Raw genomic sequence first — 18,506 nt, 5'->3', positions numbered from 1 at the left:
CCCTATGCTTTCTTGTGCTCCCACAACGTTCATTTACTTTCTCAACACATTCTGCAAGGTTGTACACTTTAAATCCAGACAAAGAGCACACACTGTAAGTATAAACCAATTTATTTAGCTGATGAGGACAAAGCCATTCTGTCAAGGAAATATTGAAATTCAAAGATTAAAAAATAGGAAAAAATGTTGTACAGTGCGTGTGTCTATCTTTCTTTTGTTTACTAGATAATGTACAGATTGCCTGAGAATCAGCAACACACCTATTTTCTGAGCAATACTTTGCCATGTTACTGTTGTATTCTGCCATCTAGTGGTACGACATACAAAATAGCCTTTCCTTGTCAAAAACATTCTCCAACCATTTTCCTCGAGCCTTGATTCCATCTCTTTACAACGCCATCATCAACTTACAAAAGTAGCATTAAAAGCAACACTACATCATCACCATGAGTTCATTACAACTCTAAAGTTACATGTGCTCCCCTGACTTTTCAAATCTTTCAAAGTCTATAGACCAGAATCAGTGCCCTTATGCACAGTTTCCTTGCTGTTGGGCAGTTTGCCCATATCTCCAAGGCGTTTTAAAAAGCTAAAAAATAGTCCAGAGGTTTCAGTTTTAATCCATGTACTCCTAGGGGGAGTATTTTCACTATTCCTCTGCAAGCGAGTGCCTGTGGGCTCCATTGATTTGCCCTCTTGGTTTTGCTCCCCGAGGCCCTCAGCTGGAGCATGGGTTACAGAAATATTTGTCTTGCTTTTCTTCTCTACTGATGGAGAATCCTGGTCATAAGCACCAGATTTTCTAAAGTTATGAATAGGTACATCAGTAAAGTCAAAGACTTTTCCTGCAGGCAGTGCCCCTTTTTCTCTTGCTGCAGAATTAGGAGTTCTGAGTGGAGGCTTAGCCTGCAGATGATCTTCCTCTCCCTCTGTTTTAGGGACTTTGGTTGGTAGAGTATGGCGGCGGCCAAGGTTACGTTTTGAGGAGGACTGAGAGTTGAGCAAAAATCTAACTAAATCCTCATTGTTTGGATCTCCAGGATGCCACTCTGTGTCTTCATCGAAGGTGCGTTGACGGGGCAAGATGGTACTTGGTCCGGGAGATTTCTGATTTTCCAGAGAAAAGTCTGCAGATGAGACACTGCCACGGCTGTTCTGAAAGTGCAAAACTTTTTTAGATGCTTCACGCAACTTTTGAGCCTCCTCCTCACTATTGTTCTGTAGATCTTCCTCACCATCGTTAGTGGTGGCTGAGAAAGATCCGCCTGAGGAGGAAATGCTAGTAGTTCTCTTGGCTGGATGTGTTAAACCTCTTGAGTTCTCTTTTTTGGAAGTTTTCACCTCCTCTTCATGAGGACTGTCACCTTTTGCATTGTTGTCCTCACTATTAGACTGGGTTTTATTTTGTGAAGAGTTCTCTGTGAGTTCAACTGCTGACTTCCACTCTTTCCTGCTTATCTCGTTAGCTTCTAATAAGCTTCTTCTGTTTTGATTTCCAGTGGGGAGGTTTGACTTTGAGATAATTTCTGAAAGGCTCCCATTCTTGGGGCTGCCACTTGTGGGGCTTCCATGAGATGATGAGGGCCTTCCAGGTCTCCTCCGAGGGGAACGCTTGGTGAGGAAGCTCTGTAGTATGGACTCTAATGCAATTCCATCCATTTCCTTGTCTCTACTGGAGCAGGTAGCTGTGGACCTGCGCTTAGAAGCAATCTGCAATCTGTCTCTGTGTCTCCGCTGCACTTCTGTCACCTCCCGAGTCTTGTTCTCCTGCAGAAAATGACACATTTAATGGATCGAGCAGGGGTTTTTTTTACCTCAACTAAGGAAAACATGCAAGAGCACAGGCTTACCTGCATGGCACGAATGAATTTCTCACAGAAGGAGTTGAAAATGGAGCAACATTCATCCAGTTTGAACTTTTTTGGGTCTTCACAGAAGTAATCTGCCACAGAGTCACTCACTGACTGCAGTTCCTGAAGATAAGTCTCTACTTCTGCCAAACAGACCTCAGCCTCCTAAATGGAGCCCAAATCAAAACATTAGCACATACAAGTCAACGGATTCACACAAACTGGGCTAAACTGCGCAACAGGCTTCCTCACCTTTAGAAAATCCTCCATCTGTGCCTTTAGGTCTTCCTGCTTCATGGTGTCAGCTTTGACATCTTGTAGTTTCTTTACTTGTCTTTCAAATTCTGCTTCAATTTCACCTTTATTTATCCTAAAAGAACAAAAAAAGATGAATTGTGATGGTACAGCAAATAAAAAGACGGTTAGAATATGGTGAGTGTTTTTAATACAAGACTGATTACTTTGCTGCAGCCTCAATGTGCTCGACTTGTTCTGGAAATCTAAGCAGTTCCATGTCTGCCTTCTGAGCTTGCTGTGGTGAATATTAAAGTTTGTATAAAAATCACATCTCACAAACACATCTTAAGACACAGGAAAAAAAATCATTCCCCATTGAAATCAGACAGCAATAATAATAATAACAATTTAAAAAGCAACTTGCCATCACGACATAATGCATAAGATTCATTCCAGGTTTGTTTGCTTTGGTGTCCGCTAATTTCAACAGAGAAGCCATTCGGAAGCCAACTGCACTGCCTGCATAGCCACCCTGTGATGAAAACAATAAAATGAGACCCAGAGATGCACAAATACAAAAGACTCCAAGACTGCACAAACACGTATAACACACTCACAGCATTCATGTAATTTCCAGTCTTCAGTACCAGGCGAATGACAGAATGGAGATTATCAGAGTCCAACAGCTCTAAAAGAAGAGACACATGTTGAATTTTAAATCTAAATGGGTCTACAACTCTATTTTTGCTCTGAATCAGTAATGAGTCTTATCTATTTAAAACCCGGGACAACAAACAATACCCTTTCCAGCAGCTGTCAAAGTGTTAATGAATTCTTTCAGTTCATCCACGAGGGGAAAAAATTCCTCTTTGAGCACCAAGCTACGGAGACGCTCCTCATAACTAACAGACACAACATTTTCACCATTAGTAAAGTACCACTGACATTTAACATTTGCAATACATGGAATCATATTTGGGCAGCTCACCTGGGAATCTTGACCAGCATTAGCATAAACAGATCTGCTTCAGGGAGGGCGGAGTGATCACTCTTAAAGCTGGCCAGCTGCTTCTGCTGCATTCATTGGAAATTTTTTTCAAAACAAGGCAGACAAATCTTACAATTAGATTGTTTTTGAGGTGAGATTACAAACAATAAGGTTGTAAGATTTAAAGGACACATTAGACACATTCAAAAAATATTAGTACCTCCCCTTCGTCTGGCAGTAGCTTGCAAAGCTCCCTCAGTTTTCCAGGAGCAAAAGTGAGACCACTCCCTGATTTAATGTCCTTAATCATGTCCTCTACAGGCCTGTGGAGGGAGGTGAAGAGACAGAGAGGGTTCAGATATTTAGTTACCAATCATCTTGTTTTTGCTAAGGGTGGGTACTTCTTATGGGCAGCGTGTGTCTATGTTAATACCACACTTATGTGTCTTTGGAACAGTTGGGCTGCATCAACAAGACTGAGCCTGCTCAAATAGCAACACTTCTGATGTCAGCCCTTAGAAAAACACTGTACAGGACATTAGACTGATGGAATATCCTTTGACAAGGAACATATTTGGAACAGAGAAAAAAACATATGCACACGTTTGTGCATATGTTTGAGGTAGTATTTTGTTCCATTTCCTGGTTAAACTCTTGCATATGCCAAATAGCCCTAGGCAATACATTTACAATACCTCTGAATAATTTGAGGATTACCACAGTGAAGTAACCTGTTGAGGGTGTAGAACAGTGTAGATCAAACCTGCCAGGACATGTTGGCTTTCAAGAGTTTGTGAGCATGAGGCAGCCATGTTCCAGACTAATCTGCTTGCCTCATCCTGTGTTTTTTTTTTCTTTTCTTTTTTACAGTAGAACACGACAAGACAATTGTGCAAAGACGATCACACCTTACTACCACTGACTCACCGCCTGAATTGCTTTAGGAAAATTCCAATGTTCATGCTCCTCTTGGAGCTGAGGATGGAAACCTGGGAGTAGAAACAGACACAGGCCAGGATATAATCAGCTTGTCAGTTGCTAAGATAATTTCACTATTGACTTGAGCAGTGTCTTCTGTATAACAGATACCTCAGCTTTACAAACACATAGTCACTTCCAAAGGTTAAGAATTTGTTGAGTTGATCGTATTGAACAATCACAGAAAAGATAACATGTTGCATTAGTGATACATTTTCTCAGTGTCTCTCTTGGAAATGCAGACATAGGACAGAGTATAAGTTTAGCAGCAGATTTGAACCCACTTTTCTTAGACCATCAACCTCAACTGATCTACCAAAGAAATGACAGTGAAGATTATAAATAGATCTACAAAAAAAGTTATTGCCAGTTGTTTAAGACCTGCCTTTAAAGTAATGGAAATAAATCCACGAACAGGCTGCTATACAGAGTAGTGCTGTATGAGGACACAATTATACCTTCCTTTAGCAAACAGATATTAATAGTGAGACTCCACCCTTGTATTGAGTGAATCTAAATCAAAACAAAATGTTCTTAAGGCAGACATTACATTATATTTCTTACCACTATTCTGTCAACGTAGACATAAATTGACTATTTTCTTCAGGAAGATATGAAAAAAGTGGCGTTTCTAAAATGTCACTCTAGACCCATTACCTATAAAAGACATTGATTGATTTATGGCAACGAGGAGATCATTATCCAGATCCAATACAGAGTTTGCTGCAGTTGTCCTTTTAGGTTTTAGCCGAGGGAATCATTGTAAGAATGCTTCCTGTTTATCTTAACTGCATACATAGGAAAGCAATCAATCCAGTTCCAAAGAAGTCTCGATGTCTCAGGATTACACAACAAATAAAACCCCAAACATCTCAATCTATTGCTACAAACCCTTGGGGTTAAAGTGTCACTCTGATTCAGCAAAGGCATAGACCTGTATCCTGTGGCTGGTTGTACTCACCATTCCCCCTCCTGAGGTGGCAGTTGGCAGGTTCCTCAGACTCTGGCGGTTCAGGGCCTTGAGTTGCCTCTGACCCTGCTTGTGGCTAAACAGCTCCTCTATGTGATCAGTATCCAGTTCATATTCCCCATCAGTCATATCTGCAGTCCAGATGTTGTGCTTTCCTATCACTCTGTGTTTGGGAAGGGTTTCCCAGTTAAAATTGCGCATCCTAGAGGTCTGGCGGCTGCCCTTGGCAATGAGGCCGCCATGTAGGGACACAGGGAGGCCAGGGGCTGGAGGTGGAGGTGGAGGTGGAGGTGGAGGTGGAGGTGGCGGTGGCGGAGGTGGTGGAGCAGGAGGTCCTCCTGGTTGCATTTTTTGTCAAGGGGCTCTCAACAGATTTGGGATGCTGTCATGGTCTCAGTCACACTATCAGGAATGATTAATGACTTTGCAGTGAAATATAAGCTGATCTGACAGACTGTTTGTATAGGACTGTGCTGCAGCTGTTGTGCTGGAAGGACTTCTCCGCAATGTTGTCAGTTAGGATGATGTATTCAGACTGAAAGACACAGAACAGGGTGGGAACAGTTACAAAAATGCACATGCACACTATGACTTTAAGCACCGTTTTGCAATGGACTTTCTCCACTGTGCCTAAAATCATTGACAGTTATGCTGTAAAAGGCTATCAACACTTATGAAAAACAATATAATAATCTATGATAAACTTTGGAATCATAATACTCAAGTTACTTCAAATCTATCATCATACTCACACGTGTTATGGGAAAATAACTGGCACTAACGGAGGAACTATAAAGAAATATTCCGCACTCCACCATCAATTAGGTTGTGCAATGTCGTAGATTAACAAATAAATGAACTTTGTGCCTCATAATATTCAATTGAGGTCAGTTACTGAGGTAATCTCTCATGAAGCTGGCAAAACATTATGAGAATAATACATAATTCTAAATAATAATAATAATAATAATAATAAGTCCTGTTTTTTCTCTGCCAACTCAGTTTATCCACCTTAATCCAAAACCTGCTAAAACAACCAAGTTACTGTGTTGGTTAATAAACGAACAGTATTGTCAGGTACAGACCAGGAGGGAAAAAGTCAACATACCTTTGATTTTCATTCAGCTGCTGACATATTGTCCTTGTTTCCTTGTCTTCTCTCTGCTCCCTCCGCTGTCTTGCTAAAACTTCCACCATCAAAAGTTGAGAGTGACAACAAGTTGAATGTGTCGAAACTACCTGCGTGGAAATGACACGCCCAGGTCTCCCATTTATGCGCCTGGCAGCCCACGCCTTCCCTGCAAGAGGAACTCTGGGATTTACTGCTTTTAGCTTGTTGGCTGCAGTTTGTGTTTTTAGTCCAGCTGTCATGACTGTCTGTGAGCGGTCCACTGGATTCATGGACTCCTCCAACGTGATCACCGACCCGCCACCGATAGGGGAAGAAAATTGATCTCTGCGAATGTGTTTGCAGCAGTTAAAGTTAAACTACATGCTCTGGTTAAATATTAAACCACTTGACCAGCTCACACGATGTGGCCTGGGGGAGAGAAACAAACAGATTAGTCGATTAGCTGCAAGCACTTCACCTCTGTCCCCCAAATGATAAACCCTTAGAATGATAGATTCTAATAGATTTAAGAAATATCATGAGCTATGTCTTGCAAAGTTATGCAAGAGCAAGCAATTTTAAACTTTACTTATGTTAAGATTCCCTGCTTTTCAGATTTATGTTTCGGAAGTTGCAATAATAGTTAAGAACTAGCCATTCCTCTACTCCAACACTTCACATGAGAATCATAATTAGACATAAGATACATAATAATTCAGCCTAAGGCCACTGCAACTTTTTCCACACCAGATATGTTATTTTCAAACGTGCAGGCCTTTTCCCTGCATATGAGCCTTGAAAGTAAAATGAATCTTAAGTGGGAAGTCTCAGGGAATGTTAAGATCCATTCAGAGAAACCTGAAGGGAGAATTAATTCAGGACTCCAGATAGTCCACTCTGAGCTGTGTGTCACTTCAAGATAAGAACTCTGACACTTATACTAAGGTACAGTGTAACAAGAGAGGGGATTAGGCGTGTGTTTGCAGGATCAATTCTGTGTTTTAATCTGATTTTATGCTTTTGATCTTTGAGCGTTCATACACCCTACTCAGATAGGATTAGGTTCACTGGGAGCGAAGCTGGAATCATCAAGAGAACGTGTGTGATCTAAATATCGTTCTATTGCAGTGATCATAGGTTTTACCAGCTGCACACCTACACAAATAACACACCCAGCTTGTTCAAGTTAGTCATTGTGGAAATAACATCAGGCCAAACTAGTTCAGCCTTATTTGACATCCCTCAAATCCACCTAAGCTCACTCAACATCAGCAGGCCTACAATGTGATACAATGTGTATTGTAATCTGAGGTTTCTCATGTATCCATTATTCACATACACTGTATTGTACATAATTAATAGTGTCTTACGTATGAATAAGAACGTACTGAAACTAAATCAGTGATGGATACACACAGCAGGTAAATACAGTAAATGAATACAGAAGGCCAAAGGATGTGATGTGTATTTGTCCAACCCATCACAGAGTTTAAAATTTGTTTCTTCTAAGCTTGTATACTGTAGTATATAATAAATCCCTCATGTAGTAAATCACTTAAATAAGCTAAGTATGACTATACTTGTTATCTACACAGTCTTATCTCCAGATTGTGTGTCTGACTTTATTTCACTCAGTATTTGTAGTGAGTAAACTTTGGTGATGACTTCTAATACCAAGAAGATTAATCATCTTGTGCAAAAAAAGAAGTTTCCCAAAGCAACAAAAACAAGAAATTACAATTAAAAAAAACCACTGTTTAGTGATCAATGTGCTCCAATGTGCTTTTCTACAGTAACCTGAGTGTAATTTGATGATTATGAAGTAAGACAGAGATATATCAGATTGTAATATGATGTACATAATTACTGGTGCCATACATATTACACATATTGTGATTTTTTTCGGTAACAATCGTGACAACAATGTGAGAGCTTCCCATATGTGTCAACTGCACAGTTAAGTGAATCAAAACATCAAGAAGATTTTATTGGAAATGCAGGACAAGACAAAGACAAACAGCTGGCTAGAACTTACAAGAAATGTACATAACACACAATGTTATGTTACAGATTGGTAAATAAATAAAACAAAATAAGAAACATGAACTCATACATTCATCTTTGAAGAGATACTGGAACTTGAATTATATCCTAGAATTCATGTGGTAGCACATGTACCCAGTGTTCCCATTCGCTGTTGGTGTTGTAAAATGTGAAACTTCGAATGAGTCTCAAATGCTGATTTTTTTTGTTGCACACTGGTGCAATGATGGTTGTAGATGATGATATGATGGTTGAAGTGTTTGTATTCATCAAGTATCTGATGTATTGATTGACTCTGAGTTACTCCTAAACATATTTGAGCCTTGAGGCTTGTTTCCATGTGTAAACTCTGGAGTAAACAAGACAGACACTTGTAAGTGTGCTGGATTCATAAGTACATATCTGAAGGTATCCAAACTTTAGGGGATCAAACTAATTATGGATTGTACTGTATATTAGGTTAGAGAAAATCCCTATATTCAATATATATATTTATGAATATATACATTTTTCCTACTGTGCATGTAACCTGACCATTCAGGTAGTTATTCCACAAAGCTGTATTAGAGACATGGTGGGATAAATTTCAAAATCAAGCCACATCCTGATGTGTTTCATTTCAATCTGTAGAACAAATTTGGAAGAATAGGATTCAGTCATGCATACTCAAGAAAAAGAAATATAATTTCAGAGAAAATTTGCTTACATTTCTGACATTATCCATACTTGCTGATTTGTGGAATTCCTCCCATGTGATATACTCAACAATAAAAAGCAACAAAATAATGCATGTGCAAAACTGCCCAGGGGTATCTCCACAATAAAAGTCTATACTGCACAGAATAAGTGATATACATTTAAATGATTGTGCCCCCTAATGAATAAGAAAGTAACAAAAGGTAACAAAAGAATCTAAATATAACTGAAATCGTTGTTCCATCTATGTGATATGCGATACTGAAAAATATTACAAAAGAGATATCTCATGTTTTTCTCTCATCACCAGCAGCTATTATCTCTACAATACACTCCTTTATGCAATTAATTCTTTACCATCTAACCACAATGTCAAGTCCTTCACTGACCTGCGTGTCACTGTACATATCAAACAGCTGAACCCTGAGCGCTCTTTACTGTTCCTCCAACCAGGACGGCTTGTCTGATCCTGGGGGCTTTAACTTTACATTGAACTGTATTAGAGTTTGTTCCAACTGCTGCTGGTTGCCAGCAAAATATGCTGAGATAGCATTATGGAAGAGAAGCAACTGCTTGTGCATCACCTTCACCTAGAAGAAAAAAAAAGAAGAGGTAATGGCTGCCATTACTAACACAGTTTTAAGTGTTAATAATAACTAGAATGTACAGCCAGTGGACATCTGTTAAGATGACATTTACTAGCTGCTCACATTAGTGTCAGAGAAATCAACAAAAAAAGCAACTAGTACATAACATTCCTCTAAGATGTATTCTGAAGTAACAGATCGGCTTGTTTGGTTATTTTAGGCATTAATGTCATACACGCAACAGTGACATTTTTCATTAACGTTGCAAAAACAGCCAAAATACAAACAGACTCATGTGTTTCTGTGTTTATCAGTGCGAATCGCAAGTCTGTATTCAATTTGACCAAATTGAGGCAGTCTCTCCACAACAGCATGAATATGCATGTGTCTGTGCACATTTAACAAATCAAAACAATTTGATGTGAGAAAGCAATGACAGATTAGAATGCGTCATTTACCAATTGGTTTAGATTTTACATTGAAAAAGCATTGTGACCTTTTTTTAAAGGATTATAACATTGAAAAACAGTACGCAGTAACTAATGCTGGCTTCTGACCACACCCTGCATCACAGGTGCCAGTGGTTGGGTGTGGTCAAAAGTGTGCACTGTTGCACCTGTAACCACACCAAACAGTGATGTCACAGGGTCCTGGGATATACCTGTACTTCACTGGAATGAGGTTAAGTCTTTTTATAGATGGGCATTTCAAAGAAAAAAGAAAATTGGAGACTACAAACCTTGTTTTCCTCCAAGAACTTGAGCTTGATGGTGACATCACTACGCAGCCTTTCATATTTGTCTCTGTGGATCTGGTAATCATTCTGAGCCAATTCAATGCGGACCATGGTAGCTGCATCCCTGGGCCCCAAACTCATCTCCTCCAGATCAGACCGATACGCGTCAAACTCAAGTCTGTAATCAAAAACAGTTAAGGCTGTCACAGGCTCTCATTATTTGTTTCAGATTAAATTTCTGACATCCTAAACGGGATGTCAAGGTTTGTTACCTTGCATTTTCGTAGTGCTTAATAGTCATCAGAGTATCCTCCATTGTTTTGTTGACCAGGGTGTTGATACTGGCCACAAAGAAGTTGATGGCACCGAGGAGAGACTCGCCATTCTTACACAACAGCTTTTGTGTTTCCGCATTATACCCAAACTCATCCTGCAGACAAACACAGAGGTTTTACCAGCAAGCCTTTTTTCTATGTCATGTCACGGGGAGCTTTGGCAATACTGTACCTGCAACTCTGGGGACTTCTGGCTGAGATCGGTGAAGGTGTCTCCTAGAGCCTGTTGTGTCTCCACCATGCTTTGAAAATGACTGATGAGTGCAGTGGCCAGTCTTAGGATGTTCTCATACTTGCTCTTGGTCTCTCTCAACACGTCAATCTGAGCCTCCAGTTCCAGATCTACTGTTCGTGAACCCCGTCCAAACCTCTCAGAGAACATCTGCTTTGTACACTGCATAGTGGTAATGGAAAGACATTACATTAAACCCAGAACACAGAAAATGAAGAACTGATTGAGGGATGAATAGGACTAACATAATGCATTTTATCAGCTTTTGGAAACAAAGTATCTCAACACAGTACACAATACCTTGTAGGTGTTTATGCCCCATTTTTTTACACTGTCCAATTTCTCCACTGCTACACCACGAGAAACTTCTTCAGCTGAATTATTAGGATTATGGTTCGACGAACCTAACAGAGAAAAAAAATGATGTGCACTGTAATACATTTTTACCAGTAATCAGAGTTTACAAGGCAGAGATTTAGAGAAATTGCATGGAACATGACAATGAGTGAGGAGAGTGTGGACATGGCGATGAGCCTGGTGATACCTGGATGCAGGTTTGTGTGCTGGGCAAGTCGACTGGCTGCAGACTGGCTTTTAGGTAAGCTAACACCCCTGGATTTCATGCGAATGTCTGAAATGAACATGGTAGTGATAAAGAGTGAGGATGAGAGGAAGGCATGGGATGAAATATGTGACAGATGAGCTTGGCAGTGAGATATGCAGCTGAACAGCAGTGTATGTAGACTGAAAGAAAAGCATTAGGCTCTCTGATGGAGGATGCGTAATAATAAGCTGTAGTTAAAAGGGCTTTGAAATAATCCACCATGCAGGTTTCTCATGCAGAATAAAGGGATTTATAAAAAGATGAAAATGGACTTGATGGGATGAAAGGTAAGTACTACACGATGACAAGAGTCATCCAAAGTGCATTTTACAGTACAAAAGAGGACATTCTTATTAGACAACAATACAACATTTTAAGTGACAGACGTGTAATCTCAGGTTAGTGCATCCCTAATTTTGAAAACGGCCAAAACACTTCTTGTTGCTGTGAGTTGAAGAGGTACAAGCAAGGTTGCATACAACTCCTTTGGTCAAGCAATACCAAACCCTGTTATAAAGGGGCCAAAACAGACCAAAATAAAGGTTAACTTAGAAACCAAAAAAGGGTTGTCAGAATACACGGCCACCTGGTCCTGGTGCAGGGGCTCGTCTTCTGTCCAGATACTCAGGGTTGAAGCGAATTGCAGGCCCTATGGGATATGGATGTTTGTAATATGAACCAGGAGCCTAAAGGTCAGCAGCTATCCAGTGAAACATCAAAATAAAAGAAAGACAAGAACTCAGTATGGTCTCTTAAAGGGGTATTACATATCTACCTCTTTCATTGATTTAAGGATTGCAAGAACAGTGACAAATCTCTGGCACAGCGCATGGCAGCCTGCCATCGACTATAGGCAGAGTGTGTCTGTGCGTATGTGTGTATGCTGGTACGGGGACCATTCAACACGGCCAGATGTGTCAGCAACTGGCAAAGTAATTGCAGGGTCTTTGTATTGATCGACTATCCTCATAAACTGATGTAAAGTAATTAGCATAATTTTATGCTATGGTACAGCGAAATGCACCTTTGAATTCGTGACACATTTGACTGCATCTGTACTGTAAAGAATAAACCAAAGATTTAAAAAAATCTGTAAGGGATGGCAGTCAGGTTTTCTAGCAGTACCTTTGATAGTGCTGGTAGGAATGATGCCCCCTGCAGGTCCTCCATAACCCCCTGAGACAATGCTGGTTTCATTCAGGTTGGGTCCAGAGACCATCACCTGCTGCAAATCCTGTTGGATTTACAACAAAATAGTGGCAATTCAAATGATTTAGAAGGCAAGAAATACAATCACTTGGTCATATTTTCCACATCATCTGCAGTTTATAAACAGTGTAAAAAGAAAACTGAGCACCCTTGATAATGTTATGTAAAGATTGTCTTTATATTGTTAACACATCAATCCTAGTAGCAGGTATTGATGGTGACAGTGGTCTATAGCTGCTATACATAGCTGCAGGCCTGTGCATGGTTAGGTAACAGTTGGACCCAACACCACAGTCCAAGATTGTGCTGTCATGAGAAAAAGGCCAGATAACCACAGTGGAGATAGTATCATAGGCAGCAAAAGGCTACTGACGGTGAGGTGACTGACTGACCTGCTCCAGGCTGTCATCCTCTGGCAAAGTCCCTGTGTCTCCATTGCTGTTAATGGGGATCTCCATGGTAGCAGCCTTACTCATGATACTGTCTGCCATGATGAAGTCTCTGCAAGGCAGCAGCAAACACTGACACACAAAGATGGGATCATGATTGTAGTTTAACAAAGCCATAATCGCACAGTAGACACAAAACAGCAGCACTTACATTGATGCTAACGTGGCTGGCTAATGTGAGCGGTGCTGATGGGGCTTGGCTAGTGGGCTGCTACTTGACAGCTAGCTTTCTCACCACTGTAGCAGCCTGGTGTTGGAGCCAAGTGCAGTCGTCCGCAGGACAAACAAGCCGTTGTTTGCACTATGTGAACTAATTTCAACTTGAAAGCACCGTTGTCTTCAATTATCAGTCACTGCTACATCCATGATTTTTTTCTTTTTTCTTGCAGCGCTCACGTTATCTGCCTGCTTCCATATAAGTCTGCCTGAAAATCCCTGCATCCAGCAAGCTATCAGCTTTAGTAGTATCACTTCGAAATAAAAGTTTGAGAGATTTTTATTCCGTTTTAGATCACATGACTTTGCTTTAGAACCAATGCACTTGGAGTAAAACCTCTAATCGATACTGTTTAGGGTGTGTTAATAAACAAATGGGAGTCTGGGGGCGTAAACTGTTAATACATGCTCTTAATTTGAAGGATAATACCTTCAACGTAGCATCATCGTCAAGCCTCCTCCCCCGCTCCATCTTCCACGTCGTACAGTGCTGACGTAGCTTTATCCCCAAGCTGCAGTGCTATCCTGCTCCTGAAGATGTCACTAAGAGCCCACAGACCAGTGAAAACTAAACCTGACATCCTGCACATACAGTATCTCTGCATCAGTTGCTCCATTAGGCGTCTTCCCCTCAAAAATTGTGGGTATTAATCATTCGAAGGAAGTTTGTTGCATCCTGTCTGTTACATTGATTGCAATATTTCATGAACTCAAACTGTATAAATACGGTCGTTTGTTTTGAGATGTGAAAGGCCTCGAGATAGGCCTCGCCCCAGTAAACTGACCACACTTCCAATTATTTGCCTCATTTGTTTCAATCAGGGATGCAGGAGAGGTGCACATGGTTTCCAAATGTTTTTTTTTTTCCTGTGATTTCTCTGATCCAGTTCTGAGCAGTGAACCAACCACTCACACACACACACACATTGTATTCCCACAGTAAAATGGTTAATTTTTCATTGATGATGTGCTGATTTCCTGCGTGACATATTTTCCAAACACCTAAAATCTCATGTTGAGAAAACTTTTCTCCTTGTTGCGTTTTCCTCATTATTATCATCCTCCTTCTGCTTTTGATTCTGCATATGATCAAATAAGACTTCTCCATCCCCAAGATCAAAGACAACAAAATAGCAAATGATGAAGTTGGGTTATTCATGTCAGTATGTCAAAGGCAATCTGACTGGCATGCTATGTGTTCCACTTTTGATCCTCCTGGAAGAATTCATAGATTTCTGAGCATCATCATCAAGGCATGTGCTGCATCCTATACAAGCATAAGTGTATGTGAACATGTCTGTAAGCATTCTCAGTCATTCAATTCACAAGTTAAGATATGTAGAAGCATTAAAGGTAGCGTTAAACAGAATTAAATATGGTAATGAAACACATATACAGCATACAATAATACAGTATATTCTTAATTCTCGGCCTTGTACATCAAAGTTGGACAAAGGTGACTCTGACCTGCAAAGTCAGAGCTGTCTGAAGTTTTGGCTGAAATAGAAAATGCATGCTTGAATTCACTCATTGTGTGATCTTCTGCAGAAATGAATGGGGGAGAGAGCAAATTCTTAGGACGAAGGAGTAATGTGACCAGACCTTTAACTTTAATGGGCTGTTCATTTCTTGATTTCACATGTAAGTTTTACACCTGATCTGCGTATAGTATATGTGATAATGCGTATTATCTCTGCATTTCCTTGTTGCAAATAGTTTCTTTTGTTGAGTCCACTTTGTGACTGACTGAAAAGGTGATTTTAAATTAGTTAGGCATAAGAAAATATCTATCACTTCTCTCCTGGAGCAAATATACAAGGCTACAATTGATACTGTCAACAGACTGACCCAATATAGTAATATGCTTTGCGTCATAATATATACAAGTCTTGTCAATCAATGACTATAGTCTATTAATGTATTTTTACAGAGGGCAGGTACTAAGGTCACAGAAATGGAAAGCAAATGAGGCTGCTGCTGGTACCATCATCTCAAATCTAAATATTTCAGGGTTGGCCAGCTGCTTTAATTCCACTTTGGTGAGAGAATAATTGAAAGGGTATGTTTTGACTTACCATTTGAAGAGAGTGACTGACTCAACATCCTTTAGCTCCGGTACCTTTGACCTCCACATTATTCTTGGGCCACAAAAAGCCTGCTGTTACTGAGACTTGAATTTTAAAACCAGTTGTTTTGTTTCTTTGGAGTGAAAGTAAAGGAAATGATGTGCAGCAGTTGGTTACCAGCATTGTACAAGATTTCAAGCTGCAATTACTGTAGGTATTTAGGATAATTAAAGTAGAGTTTAATCACAAATTCTCATGTTTCAGCATGTTAATGAGGGAAATTTCACAGATGCTTCATAACAGTCAACAGATTTATGTTTTAACATGGGCAGCTGTTGGGGGTTTATACCAGTTGTCAAGCTCTCTCTACTCTCACCCTTGGATAGACATTTTAAGACACCAGTTTCTCACACAGGAGAATGTAAATTTAGTGTCGCCTATAAATTTAGAACAAGACCAAATTAAATTTTAAGGGGCTCAGGCGGGGTCTCCTATGAGACTGTGATGCATGTCACAAAGCTAGCGTATGTATGTGAGGGGAGCGTGAGACCTAAACCACAGTGTACCCCTCCCCCTGTCATTTTGGAGAATAGTTCATCTTGGTTTTAATGATCATTAAGCACGCTTCCAGATGTTGGGAGGGAAATTCATCCTCACACAGTCCCCTGTGCTCTGCAGCAGCAAACAAGAGTACTGGAGTGAGACAGAGGGATCCAGAAAAACATAGCAAAACAGTGCTGCCTGCATCCTTACTCCATGGGAATTACAAACAGCGCACAGTTTTTACAGTTTAGACCACATGGAAGTAATTTTTTTATGGTGTCTTTAATGTGCCATTTAAAACAATCTTTCAACCTTTTTCCCAGTTGGTGGTTCAATCAATACTCTCTCAGTGAAACAGCAATTCATCATCATAATGGATCCTTGGATGCTTTGAATGTCAGTTGTAGAATATCTGAACAGACAACACACACTGAGGAACAATACATATTTATATGCTTTTGTTTTGCTGACTATTTTTCTAAGAGTAATTATGAATTCTCCCTTTGAGCAGGTTAGATTACAGAGAAATTATAGATAGTATATGGGTCTGTGTGGAATTATGCATGATTTAGAGGGGTTAATTAAATTTCAAACAACAAGAAACATTTTTGATTGACAGATGTGTTTTCAAATGAATCTCTGCTGAGATGAAGTCTTTTCCATTTTTTCTGCTATCTTCTTTAATTTGAAGGCTTTCATTTAAGAATAAACACAGAGCTGTCAAAAGTATTTCTATTATTTAAATCAAGTCCCAAAGCAACCAAGGAAAGCAATATTTTAACACATAAAAGAAAAACAAACTTCAGGGTATATTTTAGTCAGAGTGACATATCAAGCATTTTAAAAGTAGATGTTCTTTTTGTTTTCAAGGCAGATTTTCTCCACTACACAAACTACCTCTGTGGCAGTGAGCTCAGTGACCATGGGTGTATGGCGTGAGAACAATGGCCCCCAGAAAATATAGGCTTTGCTATGGCTCTGATGTTTCCAATTAAATTCACCTGCATAATCAGAGGGACAACCAGTCAGAGGCCACAAATAAACTGAGGGGGCAATTAAAGAATCATAAAAAGGGCTTGTTGGCATTTTCACTGAAGTGTTAAAGCAGTTGTTAATTCTGTTTTCATGAACACTACCTTTGGTTGGCACACAGAGGCTGCGGTCGGGATATGCACGAAAGGGCAGTTGTTTACTTTCTTTACACTGTTTACTTACTTTGTCATGCAATTTTCCGCAGGTCTCCAATTTTGCAGTCTCATTCATTTTAGTTTCCTGCATTTTCTCAAACCATGAATTAGGACTGCTATATGAAGAGATTTGAACACCATGTTAAATATAACTATATATTACTATAGTATAAACACAACTCATACACAACAACTTTCTAAAAGATGTATATTCACCAGTATTTCTTAGGTCTTTGGCAGGTTTGCTTCAAATCGCCCATGCCCTGTACGTAATAAGGAGGCCACTTCAGATGACTACTTATACCTCCATTCTCTTTTCTGTTCATTATTTAAAGCCTGTCCTTGGCACATGGGCTAAGAATTACAAATGACTTTGTGCAGCAGCTTCTCTTTAACCAGCATGCCATGTCAAGTTGACTTGTATTGCCTAGAATTACACTTATCTTTTCATTATGCTCACGAGGAGGAAAAAACGTCAGTAAAGGCAAGTTGTAACAATAATAGAAATGGAGTTTAAAGGCGGGTTAGGTTATTTCTAAGTCCAGTTTAGAAACAATAAGGCTAATGTTACAATTCCATAAGTAAGTCCAATACGTAAGTCAATCAGAACACTCAAAAGCTGTTCTTCACATCATTTCAGTCAGTGGACAGGGCAGTTTGGAGGTTGTGTGTGGGGAGTGTACAAGAGATAGCACTTTGGTGGGCTGGGGGCATGATAGCTTGAAAGCCCTTTAATCCTCTCTACTTTCACTCGAGAACATCTTAGATGCATGACTTCCTCCACCTACAGCAGTTGCTCAAACCTCAGTGGGCAACTAATGAGACATCTGTATCGGCTAGTTTTCTTCAAGGCCCATTCAAGGCTCATGATCCTTCACTTATACATAGCATATATCCTTGCTGACTTTGTAGATAAACATGAAGTGATGTCAAAAGGAATATGTCATCTGCAAAGAGAGTAATACCGCTCTAGTGACACTAGTTTGGATGCCTTATAGACTCATGCTGAGCAATGATATCTTACCCATAAATGTATTATAAGTAAAGGAGTGGACACAGCATCCCTGTGTTGAACAGGCTCGTAAAAACGCTCAGAGAACCATCACAGCTCTGATTCTAAATGTACAGGAACCAAATGGCTCATACTCCTGCAGTTCTTCACGCAAGATACTTTGAGGAACTTGGTTGGAAGCTTTTTCGAAACTCACAAAACACATGTAGCCAGGATTAGCAGACTCTCATGATGCCTACGTTAGCTGAGAGGATAAAAAGGACACCATTCTGCAATAAAGACTGAATCTAAATTGTTCTTTTGAATAGGTTTGACAATTGGCTCGAGCCTCACTTCCAGCACCTTGGCAATCACTTTCCAAGAAGGTGTGACTCCTGGTAAAAACTTAATCACATCCATCTATCCACTTGAAGTGGGCATTCATATATATGTTTGCTGCTGTGTCACACTGCTGAGA

At 39.9% G+C, this 18,506-nt stretch overlaps 2 protein-coding genes across 3 annotated transcripts; both read right to left on the bottom strand.

The window, feature by feature from the left end:
* Window positions 1-34: 34 nt before the first annotated feature.
* On the bottom strand, window positions 35-5,264 carry LOC139199960 (FH2 domain-containing protein 1-like). The gene is made up of 11 exons (XM_070829171.1): window positions 5,015-5,264; window positions 4,003-4,064; window positions 3,296-3,398; window positions 3,076-3,161; window positions 2,889-2,989; window positions 2,705-2,775; window positions 2,508-2,619; window positions 2,312-2,378; window positions 2,103-2,220; window positions 1,851-2,015; window positions 35-1,767 (listed from the first exon to the last, which is right to left on the bottom strand). Exons 1-11 carry the CDS (start codon window positions 5,222-5,224, stop codon window positions 508-510), a joined length of 2,355 nt encoding a protein of 784 aa, XP_070685272.1. The 5' UTR covers window positions 5,225-5,264; the 3' UTR covers window positions 35-507.
* Window positions 5,265-8,130: 2,866 nt separating this feature from the next.
* Window positions 8,131-13,231, bottom strand: LOC139199973 (arfaptin-2-like). Of its 2 annotated transcripts, XM_070829191.1 has the most exons (10): window positions 13,177-13,231; window positions 12,969-13,077; window positions 12,493-12,601; window positions 11,954-12,016; window positions 11,308-11,394; window positions 11,064-11,167; window positions 10,704-10,925; window positions 10,469-10,626; window positions 10,200-10,374; window positions 8,131-9,463 (listed from the first exon to the last, which is right to left on the bottom strand). In XM_070829191.1, the coding sequence occupies exons 2-10, from the start codon at window positions 13,065-13,067 to the stop codon at window positions 9,308-9,310; spliced, it is 1,173 nt and encodes a 390-aa protein (XP_070685292.1). In that variant the 5' UTR covers window positions 13,068-13,077; window positions 13,177-13,231; the 3' UTR covers window positions 8,131-9,307. The 2 variants fall into 2 exon arrangements, with proteins under 2 accessions (XP_070685292.1, XP_070685293.1); XM_070829192.1 differs by lacking the exon at window positions 11,954-12,016.
* Window positions 13,232-18,506: the final 5,275 nt, after the last annotated feature.

The sequence above is a fragment of the Pempheris klunzingeri genome, chromosome 4 (assembly GCF_042242105.1).
Source record: "Pempheris klunzingeri isolate RE-2024b chromosome 4, fPemKlu1.hap1, whole genome shotgun sequence".
NCBI classification, from domain to species: Eukaryota; Metazoa; Chordata; class Actinopteri; order Acropomatiformes; family Pempheridae; genus Pempheris; species Pempheris klunzingeri.
This window is presented reverse-complemented; position numbering and strand designations above follow the sequence as displayed.

What these genes read in the sequence shown, in the direction of transcription:
- LOC139199960 (XM_070829171.1), bottom strand. Translation starts at nt 5,224, where the DNA reads ATGCGCAATTTTAACTGGGAAACCCTTCCCAAACACAGAGTGATAGGA. An exon ending in TTCCTAAAGCAATTCAGGCG is followed by an intron (nt 3,399 to 4,002) that starts GTGAGTCAGTGG and finishes CTCCCTCCACAG; the next exon opens with GCCTGTAGAGGACATGATTA. An exon ending in TTTGACAGCTGCTGGAAAGG is followed by an intron (nt 2,776 to 2,888) that starts GTATTGTTTGTT and finishes CTCTTCTTTTAG; the next exon opens with AGCTGTTGGACTCTGATAAT.
- LOC139199973 (XM_070829191.1), bottom strand. Translation starts at nt 13,067, where the DNA reads ATGGCAGACAGTATCATGAGTAAGGCTGCTACCATGGAGATCCCCATT. An exon ending in AGGATGACAGCCTGGAGCAG is followed by an intron (nt 12,602 to 12,968) that starts GTCAGTCAGTCA and finishes TAAATCCAACAG; the next exon opens with GATTTGCAGCAGGTGATGGT. An exon ending in AGCCCCTGCACCAGGACCAG is followed by an intron (nt 11,395 to 11,953) that starts GTGGCCGTGTAT and finishes TGTTCATTTCAG; the next exon opens with ACATTCGCATGAAATCCAGG.